This window comes from Abramis brama (genome assembly GCF_963993115.1).
Source record: "Abramis brama genome assembly, chromosome: 7".
Classification (NCBI taxonomy): domain Eukaryota; kingdom Metazoa; phylum Chordata; class Actinopteri; order Cypriniformes; family Leuciscidae; genus Abramis; species Abramis brama.
The window spans coordinates 30,116,222-30,135,696 of NC_139969.1; the positions used below are offsets into that span (position 1 = coordinate 30,116,222).

Consider the following 19,475-nt stretch of genomic DNA (forward strand, 5'->3'; position numbering starts at 1 on the left):
CTTTAAGGGTGTGTGTTCACTGTTCACACTTGGCATGTTTTTTTCGATTAAAACAAACTCTGGTGTGATTGCTCTGTTAGTGCGGTTCATTTGAATAAGTGTGAACGCTGCCATCTGAACCCTGGTGCGCACCAAACATCGAGAGCGCTGAAAAGATGTGACTCGTCCGCTTTCAAATGAACTCTGGTGCGATCCGAATGAAATATGAACACAACACGGACCAAAGACATGTAAACGAACCAAAAACAGGAAGATGAGACCCTAAAAATACAGAATGCTCAAGCAAACCTGTTTTTTCTCATCACAGTCGTGATGTTGCCCATCACAGTTCACTACAGGCATCAAAACCGCGTCTCCTCACAGTAGATCTTCCTTTGTGTGTGTGACGGAGGGATTCCTGCCGCTGGTTTGACTCCTTTACACATTTTATAAGCTCTGCACGAGTTCTCAGCTGGACAAAATACCATCATATGTGGGCTACGCACATACAATGAGCGCATTTATCCCAAAACACAGCATTGTTTTGGATGTTCGGTAAGTTCCGTCGTGAAATAGGCAATACGTCACAAAAGCCGACCAATCAGGTTGTGAATGTATCCCTATGCCTTTAGGTTCGGTGTTAAAAATGGCAGTCTGAACGCTAAGCAGACCAGGACTAAATGTTTGTTTTTTTTTGGTCCGGACCAAATGAACCAAGCGAACCGAACTACAAGTGTGAACACACCCTAAGAAAACCCTAGCAGCTCTTCGCACCAAAACTCTCTCTCTCTGAAGGTCCGTCAGATCACATTACAACTGATATGGCTGCAAAATCCTGTCATGTATAGTTTTATTAACGTGCATTGATTGGTGTATTTAAAGTGTTTTCCCCTGTTCTCAACTGGATTAGCAAGAACGTCAATGTTCGTTGAGGGGAAATGAATGTTCTGCTTGTGGTCCTTTTTGTTACTCACCAGAATGGAATGGAAATTGCTGTTTGGCCTCTCCTGTGTGCGCATCCCAAATAATGGTGGTCTGAAAGGTGCACATTCCCATTAGCATCTCAACTTCATCACATCAGCTTATCAATGACAAGCATACGATTATACTGTACCTTATCAACACCAGCGCTGAGAATGAAATTTCCTTTCTTGTTCCACTTTAAAGCAAATATGGGACCTTTGTGCTGCCCCAGGGTACTGGCAAGATTACCTACCAGTTACGGGACACTGATTAGATGAACAGGATTTTGAAGTTTAATTGATGTTAGCGATAGAGTTAATGAAGCTCACCATCTTTAGTCCATATCCTTGCAAAGCCATCATAGGATCCTGTCGCTAGGAGTGTACCTTCGCTCTGCCCAACATCAGAGAGAGAGAGAGAGAGAGAGAGAGAGAGAAATATGAATTTGAATAATTAGTTTTGTCTGTGTAGTGTGTGTGGAGAGAGGCTCATGCAACCAGGGTTACAATGATTCAGAAGTCCCAGCACTCACATTCCAGTCCAGTGAGGTGACGTCTTTGTTACTGGGTACATCCTGCCCCCCCTCCCGAATGCAGTGGCGCAGCACCAGCTGAGTGGATCCTCCCGCACTGCTCTCACTCAGGTTCCAGATCCGTGCAGTCGAGTCTCCCGAGCTGATGGCAACAACCAAACGCAGAGAGAATCAACCCATTTGAAGAGTATTATGCAGAGACAGGCAAAGCAATGATTGTTTCAAAATTCACAGGTTTAACCCTTAAACGCATACCGGGACGTCATTCACTACCCTCCCCTTCATTAACTTTTTAAAGTTAGACATGAACCTTCTTAGTATTTCTCAAATCTAATCAGGTATGTAATAGTTTAAGTATATTTTTTTCTGTGCATCATTTGAGTCTGTTTAACTGCAGACTGATGACTCAGTAAGTGCAATTCACCTTTATTCCTCAAGATGGCAATGTCTGACAAAGATGGCGTAATTGATCTATATTGATTTTGAAGACAGAAAATGATAGTTTTGAGAATATGGTTGAGATGGCGAACATGAGCCCGATGCTGAATGCACTGGGGAACAGACCAAGTTCCACAATGTAATGAAATAGGCTATCCTTTATTTTATTCTTTTGTAATTACTAATAAAGCATTATTTGGCAGAGATTTGTAATATTGTAATAGATTTGTAATATTGCGGCAGATAGAGAGCCACCTGCGTTAGATATAGTAGTAACACTTCAACTGATGTTAACTAATGAACATTATTGTAATGTATTAACTAACATGAACTAAAAATGAGCAATACATTTGTTAAATTATTTATAAATCTTTGTTAATGTTAGTTAATAAAAATCCAGCTGTTCATTGTTTGTTCATGTGAGTTCAGAGTGCATTAACTGATGTTAACAAATACAAACTTTGATTTTAATAATGTATTAGTAAATGTTGAAATTAATATTTACTAAGATGAATAAATGCTGTAGAAATATTCATGTAGTTCATGTTAACTAAGGTAGTTAAATAATGTTAACTAATGAACATTGTTGTAAAGTGTTACCGATATAGTTCTAGAGATATATAATAGATATAGATCCAGGTTGCTAAAGACCCGATTATGGAATAATAATTGGTGAGACATGTATGCATTAAAGGGTTCAGCAGCAGTAAACTCTGGCTTTAGCTAGAGACTGACCCAGATGCCAGGAGGTCGCTGACGGGGTTCCAAGCACAGATGAAGACCTCAGACTCGTGGCCCCGCAGCACCATGGCTTTACTGGCCGGGATCTCCACCGCCCTGTCCACCTCCATCATGTCTGAGTGGTGGTCTGGCAAAGGAAGAGGCAGAGACACTTTCAGCGCTGTGTGACATTCATGCTAAACCCAACCGATACGCATCATTCATTTATGTAAACGAGCAGCCATGGTGCAGCTTTTGTGTTCCACAGAAGAAAGAAAGTCACACAGGGTTGGAACAACATTGTCTGTGTTATAGTCTTCTTAAAACCTTGTGTTGCCGAATGTATTCAGGGTTAGATTGTAACAGCCAGTTCGCAGCAAACAACCAATCATGCAATAAATGGCGCTTGCCTCGTTAAATATTCATATGCTTTGTATAGTCTCAGACTGTTTCACCCCCAGTATTTCATTTCAGCGTTCAAGGGAAAAATCTAAATGTGACAACTGGAGTGAAGAGACCGTTTTATTCAGGTCAGTGTAGTTACGGCTAACTAAAACTACCAAAATATATTCTCTTTAATTAAAAAAACTGAAATAAAGTAAAATATAAATGTTAAATTAAAAACCTTTTCTTATTTACAAATGTTTTCTTGGCAACTAACTGAAATAAAATAAATAGAAGATATAGTAATATTGAAGAAAAACTTAAAACAAAGAAGACAAAAGCACATAACAAAATAGCCAATACTTAATTATAACTGAAAATATAAAAATAAAAGCTAAATCAAAATATGAAAAAAATTAAAAGACTATAAAACACTAAATAATACTAAAATAACACTGGTTGAAGTCAGAAACTGATAAACTGATGGTGCAGTCAGGAATATAAACATGACAAGATGTTCATTTAATTGGGTCACATGCTGTGTTCCTCCAATCAATGATATTGACACAGCAAATATGCAAAGAACATTAACCTAGGGTTTACAAACGTGCAGTGTGAAACCTCAAAACGTGAAAATCCAGGATTAATTCCCAACCCTAAAATTGATTCCTAAAGATTGAACAGTGTAATTTATGGTAACACTTTATTTCGATAGTCCACTTTAGACACTCTACTAACTATAAGTAACTTTGCAACTACATGTCAACTAATTCTCAGTAGAGTATTAGTAGACTGGTAGGGTCAGAATAAGTTAACATGCATAAGTAAAGTTACTTATAGTCAGTAGAATGTCTGTCATCACAATAAAGTGTTAGCAGATATTAAGCAGACAGTCTAATACTCAAATGACTGGTAGGCAGAGGTGGGAGTAAGTCACACATGTGCAAGTCACAAGCAAGTCTCAAGTCTTAACCTTCAAGTCTCAAGCAAGTCCAAGTCAATTTTGTGAAAAGCAAGTCAAGTCAAGTCACTGCTTTATGTCAAGCAAGTCAAGTCAAGTCGTAGCTTGGGTCACAAGTCACTGGCAAGTCATACAAACGTTTGATGATTTCGCTGAATTTATATATTAAAATAAGTTAAAATTACATAAGTTGTGGACTATGGTTTTATTTGCAACATTTTTTTTAAATATGCATTTCCACATACAGCTGAGTGGTTACTACAATAAAAATCTAAAAAATAAAAAATAAATAAATTTTCAAACTACATAGCCTAAAATGTAAATGTAACTGAAATTAGGCCAACATTAAAGCGTGAAAAAATAAATATGCCTCAGACATTGCAGAAGACCATTAAAAGGTATTAAACAATTCACAATTCAAGTATAATGGTTCCTATGCCACCAAATGGCATTCTTCAAACTGGCATCCCCTTTAAATAAGTTATATATTTTTTAATTATAAAGTTAAAACCGCCAATAGGTGGCGCCAAATCACCGTCTTAATGTACGAGTCATAGAAGCATTCATTCACTGATTTGTTCAAAAAGGCAGATTCGTTCTGGAACTAAGCTAGGTCACAAAATCACAAATACGCATAACTCTTTCTGTGGCTTGTTTGGAACTATTGTCATTGGAGAAATAGAGCAAAAACAGAGAATATTTGAAATATGTCTAAAATGTCACATCACAATATTCACTCTTTGTTTACTGAACTGTTTTATAAAATCATTATCACATTTGCAATCGCGCCAATATTCTGGAAATATTTTTTAATATCCTATGTTATAGGATAATTATAAAAATAACTCATACTAGGGCAATTTTTCCACCACATTTAGAATTTTGGGTGCATATTAATTCTGCTGGCATTTTGCCCCCAACCCCCTGATAACATCTAACCCTGCTTTAAGAGAAACATAAAACACAAAACATTAACAGTTTTCTATGTTGTTTTTTGTCATTGGAAAGAACGACATATTTGGCTTTAAAGCATGATTGGAAAGAAATGTGGCAAATGTTATACAAAACATATGTCATCATTAATTATCATTTGAATATTGACAACATTAAGCTACATTTGAAAACATAATTGTGTATAAAGAGGCATGCTGTTTTGACCAATATTCTCTCTAGATTTAACGATAGTCAAATTAACTATAACAAACAGGTTAAACAAGCCATAGCTTACTTTTAGACGTGGTGAATGAAGTTCGACTGTTCGAGGTTGTGATCGTCGTCCGATATCCCTTGCCTGTTATTATTCGTACAGCAAATCTTCTTGTATGAATATGGTCAATTTCTAGTGTTTATATCCAAAAAGAAACGACGCTGGGAGATGTTTTTGTATTTAGCGCGCTCACCACGATGTATGTTTTTTTCTGGGCTTGTGCAGCGTCACGCAGTCGCGCAGAATCTGATGACTGGCGTCAATGGTTCCGTTGCTTTCATTTTGTTCATCAATTGATGTTGCGATGATTTATATAAAAATGTATATCAAGTCATTCTCGAGTCATACAGTTCAAGTCAAGTCTCGAGTCATTGGCTCTCAAGTCAAAGTCAAGTCGAGTCATTTTCTTAATTTAGTCAAGCAAGTCTCAAGTCTTTAAATTTGCGACTCGAGTCTGACTCAAGTCAAGTCATGTGACTCGAGTCCCCCATCTCTGCTGGTAGGTGACATGCAGTTACAAAAGTTACTTAGCAAAATGTCTATCGAAATAAAGTGTTACCCAATTTATTTTTTGTGACCTCAAAGGTCACAGATCGAGCTGTTTTACAGTCTTAATGGTATTTCTTTATGACAGTACTATGTAGGCTGTGAGCTTACTAGACAGCGTGTGGGACCCGTTCTCCTCTCCATTAGCCGTGTTCTCTCCGTTCTTGGCAGCGGAGGCCGTCGTGGCGCTGGAGGCGGTGGCGGCAGCTTGTTGTTGAGCCAGCTTATCCTTATAAACCTGCTGCCTCGTCTGCACCACGTCTGGCATCACCGCATCAATCAACGACAGCGACTCGATCGGCCGCCCATCAAACAGCGTGCCGTCCTAAGAGAGCAAAATCACGTCAGATCGAAGATCTTCTCGCATGTATGACGGGGAAGCTGAGAAATGTGATAACGGTGCTGACCTCATTGATGCTGACTTCAGCCTCTACGTACTGCAGGCCTTTCTGGATGATGGAGATAAGGGCAGCAGGGGGCACCAGAGCTCCGTTGATGTTGGACTGGCTGATGTGGCTCTCTATGCCAAAGGTGAACGCTGAGTGGGAGAAGCCTGCGGGGGGAAAGAAGACCATTCTTGTTACCATTTAGGAACAAGTACTTCTGGATAGTGAGGTCAAAAGTATTGGTACTTTGCTACCAAGTCAACAAAGAAATCGTAAAAATGTTACATAATCGAGAAGTCTTTTTCTGCATTACCGACCCGATATGGTTGACTAACAGCCGTCTGATTTCAAACTGGGGTTTTTACATTCAATCATTTAGCAGACGGTTTTATCCAAAGCAACTCACAATTGAGAAATACAACAAGCGATTCATCTAAAGAAGCAAACACGAGAAGCGCTTTTAAAGGGAGTTCAGCGCTTTTAAAAAGAGTAGGGCTGGGCGATAAAACGGTATCGGTATTTATTGACGGTACACCATTGTTGGTAACTATATAACATTTTTTCGATATAGCACTCGATATTTTCATTAAAATGCACGCGCATCGCCCGTAGATCTTAAACAGCCTATCAGATGTTTTGATAAATCAGCGTGCTACCATTGACAAGCAAACAACCAATAAGATCTAAACAGCCAGATTGCGTTGCTCTCGTGTCACTGCATTGACAGCCCAATATCTCTTACAGTTTTAGAGGTTTGTATTGTCCTAGGGGTGTAACGATACACGTCTACAGATCAGCAACATTCACCATGGATTTAATGTAGTAACACTAACTGTAACCATCAGGGTTCCCACACCTTGGTTAACTTCAAATTCAAGGACCTTTCAAGGACTCTCCAGGTCCAATACCCTCAAATTCAAGGACTTAATTTGGGGACACATTTATTGTGTCCAACAGCAAACGTTGAGGTACCATCGTAGTTTTGCGTGTGTGAACGTCATGGCAACGTACAAACACAACGCAACGCGTAAATGCGCGTAACTAACGTAAATCAAGCAAGCTAGTATGCGTAGGCCACGAAGTGTTGGCGAAATAACACATTAGTGTACCGTGAATAACATGGAATTGTTTCCAGAAAACGTACTGAACAAAATTAATTCAAGCACTTTCAAGGACCTGTATCTATGCATGTTTATTTTCAAAAACTTTCCAGGGCCTTGAATTTTTTTTTTCAGATTCCCAAACTTTCAAGGATTTCAAGGACCCGTGGGAACCCTGAACCATGGAAGTTTGGCAGGAATAGTAAAATGCTTTCAAGTACATCACACATCTTTTTCCAGCACTTTAAAACTCAAATATTATCATATTTAAATGTTATTTTTAATGTGATGACCAAAACATTTTGTTAATTTGTTCAAAACACACTTATTTAAAAATAAATGAAAAACATATATTTTTTAAAACAAGGAAATTTCTCTGGCATTTCTTTCTTTTTGCTTTATTGAAAACGTAGCGAACCCGGACACCACTGCGTCGTATTGAACCGAACCGTGAATTTTGTGAACCGTTACACCCCAACTTATTACAGATGCTGTTCTACGTTTACACTTTAACATTGCACACATTTTGTAACATTTTATTTAAGTTCGAGAGTTTCTTTAACACTTACTTTTTTATCTTAATATAAGACATAAAGAAGATATTTTTGTTTTTGACTGCTAAAACTAATATAATTTGTTTGCCTTAATGTGGATTAAATTCAAACTTTTCTACCGTTCCTTAAAAAAACAGTTATAGAAAAATGTCAATAATTATCGATACTGAACGATATGAAACATTAAATCGCGAAACATTTTTTTGCTATGTCGCACAGACCTACTAAAGAGATCATAAAACTAATCCATATGAATTGAGAAGTTTACAGCATGTCTTAACCAGACGTGATGAGATATGATTCCAGCGACAAGAAATGTGTCTGTCCACACCAGACGCGACACGGCTACAAAGAGATGTGACAAAATCAATCAAAAATCACAGCCAATCAGAACAGCGTGTGGGCGGGATCTTGTGGCAAGTGCACGGCACCAGAGATTAATCTTGATGAGTTGCAGGAAAATGGATATACATAATGAAATTCACAAATATTAAACATTATTAAAAATACATACTGAGTTATTAAAACAATTTGTCATAGAATACACTTATTCGTTCACAGTTTGAACGTTCTTGTTTCCATTTGTTTAATTTCAAGATCTGAGGTGAATTATCCATTGTTGCTTTTAGTATGGCTACAAAGCTGGGAGCACTAAATAATATTTAGTTCATTCTTGTGTTACGCAACACGTTTGAGTTTCAGCAAGAGGTTTGATCTCGTGCATCAAGCAGGTTCGGTTGACCTTCGGTTTACCTCTGCTTATGTTCGCTGATCAGTGTTTAAATGTGAATAAAATCCTAAATTGAATCTGTTCATCATATGAAGTGATCGAGACTCTTCAGAAAACGTGGACTAAACTGCTCAATTCATATTAGTTTTACGATCTCTTTATGAACTTTTTGAAGCATCAAAGTGGTAGTTGTGTAGATGCCAATGGAGAGACAGAAAGCTCTCAGATTTCATCAATATATATGAAATATCTTCATTTGTGTTTCGAAGATGAATGAAAGTCTTACAGGTTTGGAATGACATGAGGGTGAGTAAAAGATGACAGAATTTCCATTTTTGGGTGAATTATCCCTTTAATACAAAGTTTCAGCCATCATTCAGGATAATATAAGCTAGAATATGGATTTTTTTTTTTCAGCTGGCTGCAGTTAAGTGCTCACAGTTTTACCTATTATCGATAAGTAAAACCATAAAAAATATTACAATAACAGTTTCAATGTGTATTTGTGCATGTTAAATAGTTAAACTAAAAATAGTTTTTATAAATGGCACTGATATTAGTTCTGACAACTGACACTTCCTTTGGTTATTAAACCTTACTCTTAAAGAACAGCACATAAAACACTACATTTTTACATTTCCTGAAGAAAACGTGGATGATATTTCCTAAAACACACTGTCAAGATGCTGCCAGGGAGTTGCTATTGTCCTGAGTGTTTTTATGGTGCACTGGCCGGATGGTAGGTGGTTAAACCATTAATTAGTTCTTTGGAAATAAACATGGCAGGACAAAAAAAAAAAAAAAAAAAAACCTACCCCTGCATGCGATATGAAACAGGATATTACACAGAGCTGTTAACTGAAGTGAAGAGGGCTGATGAACATACACACCTGACTCTTGCAGGTATCTGTACACCAGGAAATTGACCTCATCACTGCTAACGCTCATTTTGGATCCTGGGTGAACCAAGAGGTCAGGGCGAGAGTGGAGCCTGGAATAACAAAGACATGTTTTCTGTTACTGTTCTTCACAAACAGCATATAGAGCATGAGAACAACTCTGGACACAGTATACACCACTGTTCAAAAGGGTTATTTTCAAAAGAAATTACTTTTATTCAGAAGGAATTAATTAAATTGATCAAAAGTGACAAAAACCACTACAAAAAAATTACAGTTAAGTAAATGCTGTTCTTTTGAACTCTGTTCATCAGAGAATCCTGAAGTAAAAATGAATCATGGTTTCCACAAAAATATTAGGCAGCACAACTGTCTTCAACATTAATAAGAAGAAACTTATATTCTAAAACAATTTAAAAAAACTCTTTTGATGGTCATTTATTCACAAAAAAAGTCATGCACATTACTTAAATTCATTGTATGTAAGGTTGAATACATTTTCACATTTTTGTTCTTTTTATTATCTATAATTTCGTGAATTTAATTTGACCTGCTGCTTTTTAACTGTTTTGATAAGGTAAAAATATATAATATATTAGAGATATCACGCCCAAGTAGCAGTGCTTCGCCTGTGCTTCCCCCTAATGTAGTCCTTAATATATAAGTCAATATCTGCCTAGGAAATCGCCTAGTGTTAATCTGCATCGCTATTTGTACTTGTTGTGAATACACAGGCCACAAGAAGTAATTAGGTGGTTTTTTTTTTTTTATATCACTTTTACTAAGGACATGCTAGCTGGCAACAAAGGATTCCATTCATTATGCTAAGCTAAGCTAGTGCCGACCCTGTCAAACTAAAACAATGCATGCACTGAGACAAAAATGCATTTGCCCACCTATCTAAATGTGGGAAAGAAGGTGAATAAGCCCTATTTCAAAAAATGGTGGAGTGTTCCTTTAAGCTGGACTGTGATGATTTTCTGGAAACAAACTTTGTTGCATTATTTTCCTGTTATCTCTGTATTCTGTATTGTAAAAAGCGCTATAAAAATAAATGTGACTTGACTGTATATATTATATATAAATATTCCCAAAACACAGATCTTATTTATTTTTCTTTTTTTGGTCCTTATCAGTATATATATGGGATGATTAGGACACCATGAATCATGATGATGGACAGAGGCCACTGGGCAAATTTGGCCAGGATGCCGGGGTTACACCCCTACTCTTTTTCTGAAGGACATCCTGGGATTTTTAATGACCACAGAGAGTCAGGACCTCGGTTTAACATCTCATCCGAAGGACTGTGCTTTTTTACAGTATAGTGTCGCCATCACTTTACTGGGGCGTCAGGACCCACACAGACCTGCTCTTGGTCTCCTTAAACAATATATTTTAAAGCAAAGAGAGAACTGAACCTAAACTTCTTGACTGAACTTTCTCCCAGAAGCCCCTTTGAGCCCTGGGGGAATTTTCCATCCGTTTGCTCACCGCTGGAAAGAACTGTTAAGACGCTACACTGTAGGGACTGATGTCGTGATGGGAAACAAGAGTTAAAGAGTTAGTGTTGAACAAGAGGAAATGATGCATGTGTACTCATTCATTCAGCTGCTTATAAGCCTTCACGTATAACAGCAACCCATCATATGATAAGAATCCCTGTTGTTTACGACGTGTCAACAGGTTGCCAATTCACAATCAAATAAAACAGGCTTATACAACTTAATGAAAAGGCTCTTCACTCTTTACAATAAATTCTCTTATCCTACACTCATAATAAATCACACAATCCAGTACATTTGTTTTCTGAAGAAAAAAAACAACAATTTGATGATCTGATCGTTCCGCGTGTCTAAAGATCATTCATCTCAACAGCAACAGCGGTGAGAGCCGGGTCACACAGAACACGTTTTCCCATTCCGCTGTGCTGCTTTTCAATTGTTTTTCAATGTAAACATGTTCCAGACCGTTGCGCTCGCGTCTCGCGTCTTTTGCAGTATCTCGCGCATTTGACACGTCGTTCTAAAAACTAGGCGCTCAAGTTAAAATAAATTAAACTTAAAAAAAAAAAAAAAAAAAGTGTCTCTAGACTTTGCTTTTTTTCCCCCCTCCACTTCACTCACCTGCAAAAATGTGTTCTGTGTGTGAAGGGCTTTTACAAGCTACTTTTTAAATGCAGTGTAGGATATTTCAGACTTCATGCTGCTTTACATTTTTGGAGGGTAAAATTTAAGACATTGATGAATTAGAAGGATGTGGCACTGACTCACCATGATACCAAGTGATATTTAGATGTTCATACTCTCGCCATCCATGGGAGCACAGGCAAATCTGCCTGTCAATAAAACATTGTATTAGTTATAATCAGATTTACAGTCAGCCTTTCCCCCCCTCTATAATCAGTCAATGTTTTAACAGAATACAAGTGTAAAATAAATGCTTGTTGACAAAGCAAAAATTTAGACTTGACTGAGACCAAAAAAAAGAAATTTGGCAACTTTCCAGGTTTGGTAACAACTTTAACATTCTCGGAAATAACCTAATGCACCACAACTATCCTATTCATGTTTCAAGCACAAGCAGAAGGTAGACCATATCATTTGAGAAAGAGTACCCCAATCACAGTCATTCATTATCAATGCTCTGAAAGGCCATGATCTTTCTAAAAATGGCACCACTGTCATGCAACATCTACACATGATGATGATGTGCATTTTATTCTAAACTCTAATCTTATTTTATTATTTATTTGTTTTAATTTCTCTCAACTTTTCCTTGCAGCCCCATGGGGGTCCCGGACCCCAGTTTGAAAACAATGCCCCAGTTTTTTTTCTCTGTAACCATTTACAAAGTCGGTAAGTATGATGCCCAGTGTTGCCAGACGTTCGATCATTTTGACCTCTGTACGATCAATAATGAAAAAAATCCCATAATGTACGATAATTTCAGAATTTTGTGACACTTCAAATGATGGTCGTTGTAATCATAGGGCTTCTATCATACTCATCGATCTAGCTGTGGATCCCATGTCTACCATCATGACTGTGAGGAGAACGTGGTGTTACGCATGACTTCCATCTTTATCTTTGTCTTCTCATCCAATCATCTTGGAGAATGACTCTCTCTCTCACAAGTTAATGTTTAACAATAAAGTATTTTTTTCAGGTCGTGTCAAAAAGTCGTTGGTCTATAAATAGCTGTATTCTGTACGTTTGACTTGTGTACGATAATTTTCTTCCAAATACGATAATTTTGAGCTTCTGGTACGAAACTTGGACATTTCCAATCTGGCAACACTGATGATGCCTAGCGTTTTAAAATCCGTTCGGATTTAAAGCAGTCGTGCAGTGTATGAAGAAAGACCCAGACAAGTTCATCTGTTACAAAGCATCTCTTACTGAGGACACAAAATCCCCCCTTTTAACTATCAGCTATCAGGAAATTATGCAATCAACTAAAAGTCCTTGTACAGTCTATAATAAATAGATAAACATAATAAATCACTTCAGTGACAGAGCAAATATATCTGATAAAGCATCTTCATGGTTAAACTATGTGTAATTTTGTAATTGACTTAGGTTCATTCTGTTCAACAGATCTATTAAATTTGTCTCTACACAAAAAAATTAAGCCTTTTTTCAAGATTTACGCAATTCAATTAACAGTAAACTTCCATTCAATTGAATTTAATAACCCTTACATATTATTCATATTATGAATTAATTTTAAATGAGAAAAAAAAAAACTACAGCATAATAAAAGAGTTTGTAAAAATCTTAATGGAACAAGAGAATGGACCATTTAGTTTATGTGATTCGTATTCATAAATAATAATAATAAAAAAGAATGAAAATGTTTAAATTTAAGTTTAAAAATTATAAAAACTCTTATAATTCTATATTTTTTTAATTATAAAAAATGAGTTTTATTACTCATTTAAAATTATTCATTCATAATATGAAAGTACTACTTCAACTTGATGGAATTTTACTAATAACTGAAATGCGTAAATCTTGAAAAAAAGAAAAAGGTTTTTGTGTGTGTGTGCATTCACGTCTTTACCAGTAAAATACACAATTACCTTTCCAGAGTACTTATAACAAGCCATTTAATTAAACCAATTAAATACCTAATGTAATTACCATATTTACATCGCAAAAAAAATGATCTGATCTGAACATCTGTAACGCTAACACTCCACCGGAAGCGCAATTACATGTCATTCGATTTTGAGCTTACGGCTAAATGCGCATCGTGAGCAAACGTCACCGGAAACAACAAGACTTCCCGAACAAGTGCAAAAATGAGCGATTCTAGTTCCAGCACGTGGCTGCTTCCATAGCAACGCAGCTAACTAGTCGGTTAAATACAAGCTAGTTGTTGTCAACGTCCATCTCGCGTGCACACACAGCGCGAGGAACCTGAGCGCGCCCATCCCCCACCGCGCGCGGCCACACGCCATGCACTTTCACTCTGCAAAATGAACACTTTTAACTAGTTATAAGCGCACTCCAGCTATCTAAAACGCGAACGGAGACTATAATCGTTAGTTCGTGCATAACTAGATGCTGAGGTGTGTTATAATGGGCGAATGAGAGGCTCGTCTTACTCGTGCCGATGCTTCCACTCTCACCAACCGCTAGCTTCTGAAGCTAAAGTGCTGAACAAACGTGCCACAGCGCCGACGCAAATCCGGCAGAAGGGTATTCCTCGACCTTTCCACTCCACAATCTTACTTCTGTCCTGGAATAATATCTATTTTCCTGTGGTCTGTATTAAATATAAAGGAATATAAGAAACATTTAGCAGCTTATGGCCAGCCAAGCGCTTCAGAGGAAGCCGACGGCCTCAGACTAGCAGTAGGGCGGAGACTTTCCACGCGAAAATGAGGTAGCGGTCTCGTGGGGCCTCCTTCCAATTAAAAAAACTGAAGAATAAAAAATTTAAAAAAACACTCCTCACCCTTATATCAAAATTATGTAACGTTATTAAACTAGTTTTAAATCTGAGATTATGATTATGAAAGCGAAGTGTTTTGCCTACATCAGTTTAGTTGTTTGGCGGTATTGAATTATAATTGGTGACATGTGAGATTAGAATTACGCATTGTATTTCGAAAGCAGCTATTTCCAAAAAAAAAATGTATTACAAAACCGTTTAACAAAAAATCGGACTCGTGATAAACAGCGCAGTTGACGTCCCGCCCAACCCCCACCGAGCGCCGGGACAGACCTGTGTTTTGCCTGGCTGGGCACTGCCTGCGATTTCGCCACACCCACAATCTCCTCCGCTCAATAACAGACTGACATCATTGGTCTGCGTATTACACTGCTATTTTCAATCTACCTTAAGTATCGTAAAAGCATCGCAGTTGTCTTGTGACTTACAGTCAGCCTGTGCCTATTAGAACTGTTACCCATAAATTGCAGCGAAATGAAATTTTAAGCTGCAGACTCTCAGAAACCAACTACTGACTTGATCATTATAATCAAAGACCATCATTGTACATGTATTAGTTGTTTTTTTCTTCATAATGTATTCATAAAGGTTTGTTTTATATTAGTCTATTGTTATTTTATATTTATTTATTATAAATTACCTTATTTTAATACAATTTTATTGAATATGTCTTTGTCTTGTTATTACTTGTTTTGTGTATAACGCTTTGGTATTATTGTATTTGTATGTAAACATAATCCTGCCGATAAAACACGTTAAATTGAAAATCACACACACACACACACACACTTGAATGTGGTCTACGGGGAAATAAGGACCATCATTGTACATATATTACTTTTTTTTCTTCATAATGTATTCATAAAGGTCCGTTTTATATTAGCCTATTGTTATTTTATATTTAATATAAATAAACACACACAGAGACACACACACACATTTCCATTTAACACCTGGCCTAATTTAACTGAGAACCCTGTACAAAGCTTTTTTTCCCTCTTCATCTGAGAGATGATGACACAACTTTGTAACATCTTAAACCATCTTTGCTTGCTGGAAAGATGTTAAAGGACTGGACTGAGGAGGATAACTCTCAATCCATGAGATAAACCACCAGCACACGTGCTCTCCAAGTGAATTATAACCTGACAGATCATAATCCATATATCATTGGTTGTGGTTGCTCTAAAATTTGTTCTCATACAGCTATAATGAGAGCAGTGCATGATCATTATGGAAAGAACACATTTCTGGACAGGACACTACTAAAATTTAGTTTGGGTATAAGCCTAAACTTCACATAAACTTGTCCCTCAAATCTGATGGTTAATTGGAATGTTCAAGAAAGATGATGATCCAGGAACATGTTGCACTTGGTGAAGTCACGTTCATAAAATTATTTATGCAAGGTAGAAATGCATGCAATATCCTGATAGTGTGATAGTGGACATCTTTGGTTATAACCGTGACGCTGGAGAAAAGCATTTTAAATGCTGAATGTCACAGTGCCAAGCAAGCAATGATTGGATTATTGGATTTTATACAGATATTAATTTGTTCTGTGCAGTGCATTGATTTGAAGATGCAATTCTCCCTCTCTCTTTAATATGACAGACCTAAAAGTGAAGGTCCTTTGTGTATATCTCATTAGCAGTATGCAAAGCAGTCATTTGTTGTGAATATTTAAAAAAAAATGCTTCAAAATGGACAAAAACAAAATCATGTTTGCCCCTTTTTCTTGCTCAGAATGGCTTAATGTGCCAATAGTTCTGTCATTGATGATTGCCATGAATTTATGTCCCCAGCAATTGTCTCATATGTTTGTAGTTTCTCAACGCTTCAGTGCCAGCTTTATACAAAGATTGGATACAAACAGACAAATAAAAATGTTTGCTGTATCCTTGGCAACAGCACTGGCGCTGGCTGTAAATGAGGCAATCAAATTAATGCTGGAACATAAAGCAGGGAGAAAGAGTAAAAACTGGAACACTCAGAGCCAGACACGATTATCCATTTTATACCAAATTTAGCATGCATGGAGTGAAGCATTACACTTTTGGATGAGATTCTTCGTAACTGGTCTATCAAAACACATATTGACAGTTTAATTAGAATTGGAAGCAAAGCATTTTGGCTGTCTTGCACAGTTGTCCCTAATTACTAAGACCTTTGTGATTCAGTTGGGGAACTGTTTTGGCCAACAAAGAGTGAGCAAGAGGAATGTTTTTGGGTAAATATTCTGTAAAAAGAATTTAATTTAGAACAAAATTATTTACATTCATGCATTTGGCGGATGCTTTTATCCAAAGCGCCTTACAAGAGAGGAACAAAAGCATTTCATTAGGCAACAATATTCGTAATATACAACGGCAAGTTTATTTGATGACAATATTAGGAAGCAAGCCAGAGAGGAGGGGAATAATTACAGAGAAGGAAAGTGTGTGTGTGTGTGTGTGTGTTGGATTAAGGCGTGGTTAAGTGCATGTGGAAGAGGTGTGTCTTCAGCTGCTTCTTGAAAGATGTGATGGTCTCAGCAGTTCGGATGGAGGTTGGCAGCTCATTTCAGAGGAACAGAGAGGATGAAACTTTTGAAGAGTGACTTTTTGCCTCATTGTGAAGGAACGACAAGGCATCACTCATTCAGTGACTTGCTGGTGGGCGGGAGCGTACATTTGTAGGAGTGTATTGAGGTTGGGAGGTGCTTTTCCAGTGGAAGTTCTGAAAGCCAGTGTCAAAACTTTACATTTGATTCTGGATGCATGGGAGCCAGTGAGATCAGGAGTGACATATTTTTGGTTGATTGAAGACCAGACATGCTGTCGCATTCTGGATCATCTGCAGATGCAGGCCCTGTTTACCCACTGGTGTTTAGATGCATTTTGGTCGATCGGATCACAAGTGGATGACGCTAAATACAGGTGTAAGTAGGGTCTAAAACGTTTTGAGTTTGTCAACTTTCTACCAATTCCAGAGGTAGTCGAAAACGCATTTGACCGGATTGCTTTCGTAGTGTAAAAGCTCATGTGGTCGAATGTGATCGAACAGCCACAAAAGACCATCTACTCTCCGCCTACTGACCTAATGCATAAATATTATGGGGAGAGCGCTAGCCAGACGGTATTTAAACTTTGTCGGCTGAAGACCCAAGTTTGTTTTAAAGAAAAACGTACCAAGCACAATGTTCACACACACTCACCGTGCTCAGCTTTGAAAGCTGCTGCTCTCCGTATATTTTTCAGGTTTTTTTCCCCCCGGTTGTTCATATGTATCAATTGACAAAAGAGACGGATTTAAACACCAGGTGTAAATGGGAATGTGTCTCCCTCATCCACCTGTGATGCGATCGACCAAAACGCATCTTAATAGAAAAGAAAAGAAAAGAAAAGAAAAGAAGAGGAACCAACACTGAACCTTGAGGCACCCCGGTGATTGGCTGATTAGCTATTAGCTGGAAATCCCTCCTCTCCATTAAAACCTTGAAAGATCTGTCTATGAGGTAAGACTGTGAGGCACCGACTTACCATACATGTGATTCCCAAGTCAGAAAGGGTGGACAGGAAGATCTGGTGGTTTACAATGTCAAAGGCAGCAGACTGGTCTAGAATAAGGAAAGAGGATTTGGAATTTCAGCAATGGTCACAGGATGGTGTCTGGAGTTTACACTTTTGAAGCCAGACTGGTTGTTGCCAAGTAGGTTGTTCTGAGAGCAAAAAGGCAAAGAGCTTATTGAACACAACTCTTTCAAGAATTTTTGACAGAAAAGGAGTGGCTTACCAATGCCGCAAAATGAATGGCTTACCTTTCAAACTTTCCCATCAAATGATCGTGAGCGTCATCTTCTCAGTTCTCGTGCATGCGTCGTGGCGCTCTCGTTAACTCACGTCAGAGGCCCACACAGAAGAAAATTAATAGTTGAATAAAGTTGTTATTTTTGTTTTGTTTTTGCGCACAAAAAGTATTGTCGTCACTGTGTAAACTTAAGGTTGAGCCACTGTAGTCACTTGGACTATTTTAACGATGTCTTTACTAACTTTTCTGGGCCGGCAGATGCAATTAGCAGCATATGAAGGAGTGAGCCAGCTCTCAGATTTCATCAAAAATATATTAATTTGTGTTCTGAAGATGAACGAAAGTGTTACGGGGTTGGAACAACATGAGGGTGAGTAATTACTGACAGAATTTTCATTTTTGGATGAACTAACCCTTTAATTTACTTACTTTTTATGTTTTATTTAACAATACAAATGATATGTATGTTACACACAGTAATATAACTCTGTTAACCCTGCAGTAAAAATATATTCCTTGCATTGATCTGGCAGGCAGCCAAGGTATGAAGGAAGTGTGGAATGTGTGCGGATGGAGGTTAGTTGTGGGTAAGTGAGACTCTGAGAACTGGTTGCCACCTTATTAGTGGAATAGCTGGCAAAGTCACCAGCATCCAGTCAGGGAAGAGGTGCAAGGAGGAGGTGGTTGGGGACAGGATAGAGGGAAGATTGTTGTGAATAGTTTCCAGGTGTATGAGGTGTTGCTGATTTTGTTTTGGTAAAAGACCTTTAGCAAAAGAAACACTAAAGGAGAAAGAAGATTGGAGAAAATAATACTTGCTAAGGTTAGCTATGAAAAATTCAGATGAGAAGCACGATCATTTGGAGTGTTATAATCCAAGCACGTCTGTGTCAGGCCCATGTGGCATTATGCTTTATTGCATAAACCCCAGATTTAATGCATCACCAAGCTGTGAAACTGCTCTATCCATCTAAATGTGACTTCAGTTTTGATCATGGAAAGGTCATCGGTCTTAGCTGCGATGTCTGAGTCTGGCATTACAATAGCTACTAGATGATTGGTTTCCAGAGCTGTGTGTTCCCAAGATTACAGTGTTGTGAAACTTTAGCATATGCACCATTAACCTGAAATATTATTTCTGAGTAATGAATGGTATGAGGAGATGGCACACTTAAATAGCAGTATATTCATAACTCGCTGCGCTCCAGAAATACCCTGTAGATACAGATTGCATTCCCAGCATGTCTCTATATATAAAAACAAAAGTCTGTAATTGCTGCAGCTGGGAGGCTTTTAGTGCTAGGCCAACAACAACAACAACTTAT

At 37.8% G+C, this 19,475-nt stretch overlaps 1 protein-coding gene across 2 annotated transcripts in view; it reads right to left on the reverse strand.

The window, feature by feature from the left end:
• tbl1xr1b (TBL1X/Y related 1b) overlaps positions 1-14,281 on the reverse strand; it is a 29,070-nt gene extending 14,789 nt beyond the window's left edge. For both annotated transcript variants that reach the window (XR_014607346.1, XM_084121093.1), the window contains exons 1-10: positions 14,012-14,281; positions 11,673-11,737; positions 9,391-9,491; positions 6,138-6,283; positions 5,842-6,055; positions 2,648-2,780; positions 1,475-1,616; positions 1,272-1,335; positions 1,094-1,191; positions 954-1,014 (exon numbers count right to left, since the gene is read on the reverse strand). Coding sequence is in view for 1 of the 2 variants with exons in the window: in XM_084121093.1 (XP_083977219.1) it covers positions 954-1,014; positions 1,094-1,191; positions 1,272-1,335; positions 1,475-1,616; positions 2,648-2,780; positions 5,842-6,055; positions 6,138-6,283; positions 9,391-9,448 (916 nt within the window). In the remaining variant the exon portion in view is untranslated. The remainder of the gene's footprint in view (positions 1-953; positions 1,015-1,093; positions 1,192-1,271; positions 1,336-1,474; positions 1,617-2,647; positions 2,781-5,841; positions 6,056-6,137; positions 6,284-9,390; positions 9,492-11,672; positions 11,738-14,011) is intronic.
• Positions 14,282-19,475: the final 5,194 nt, after the last annotated feature.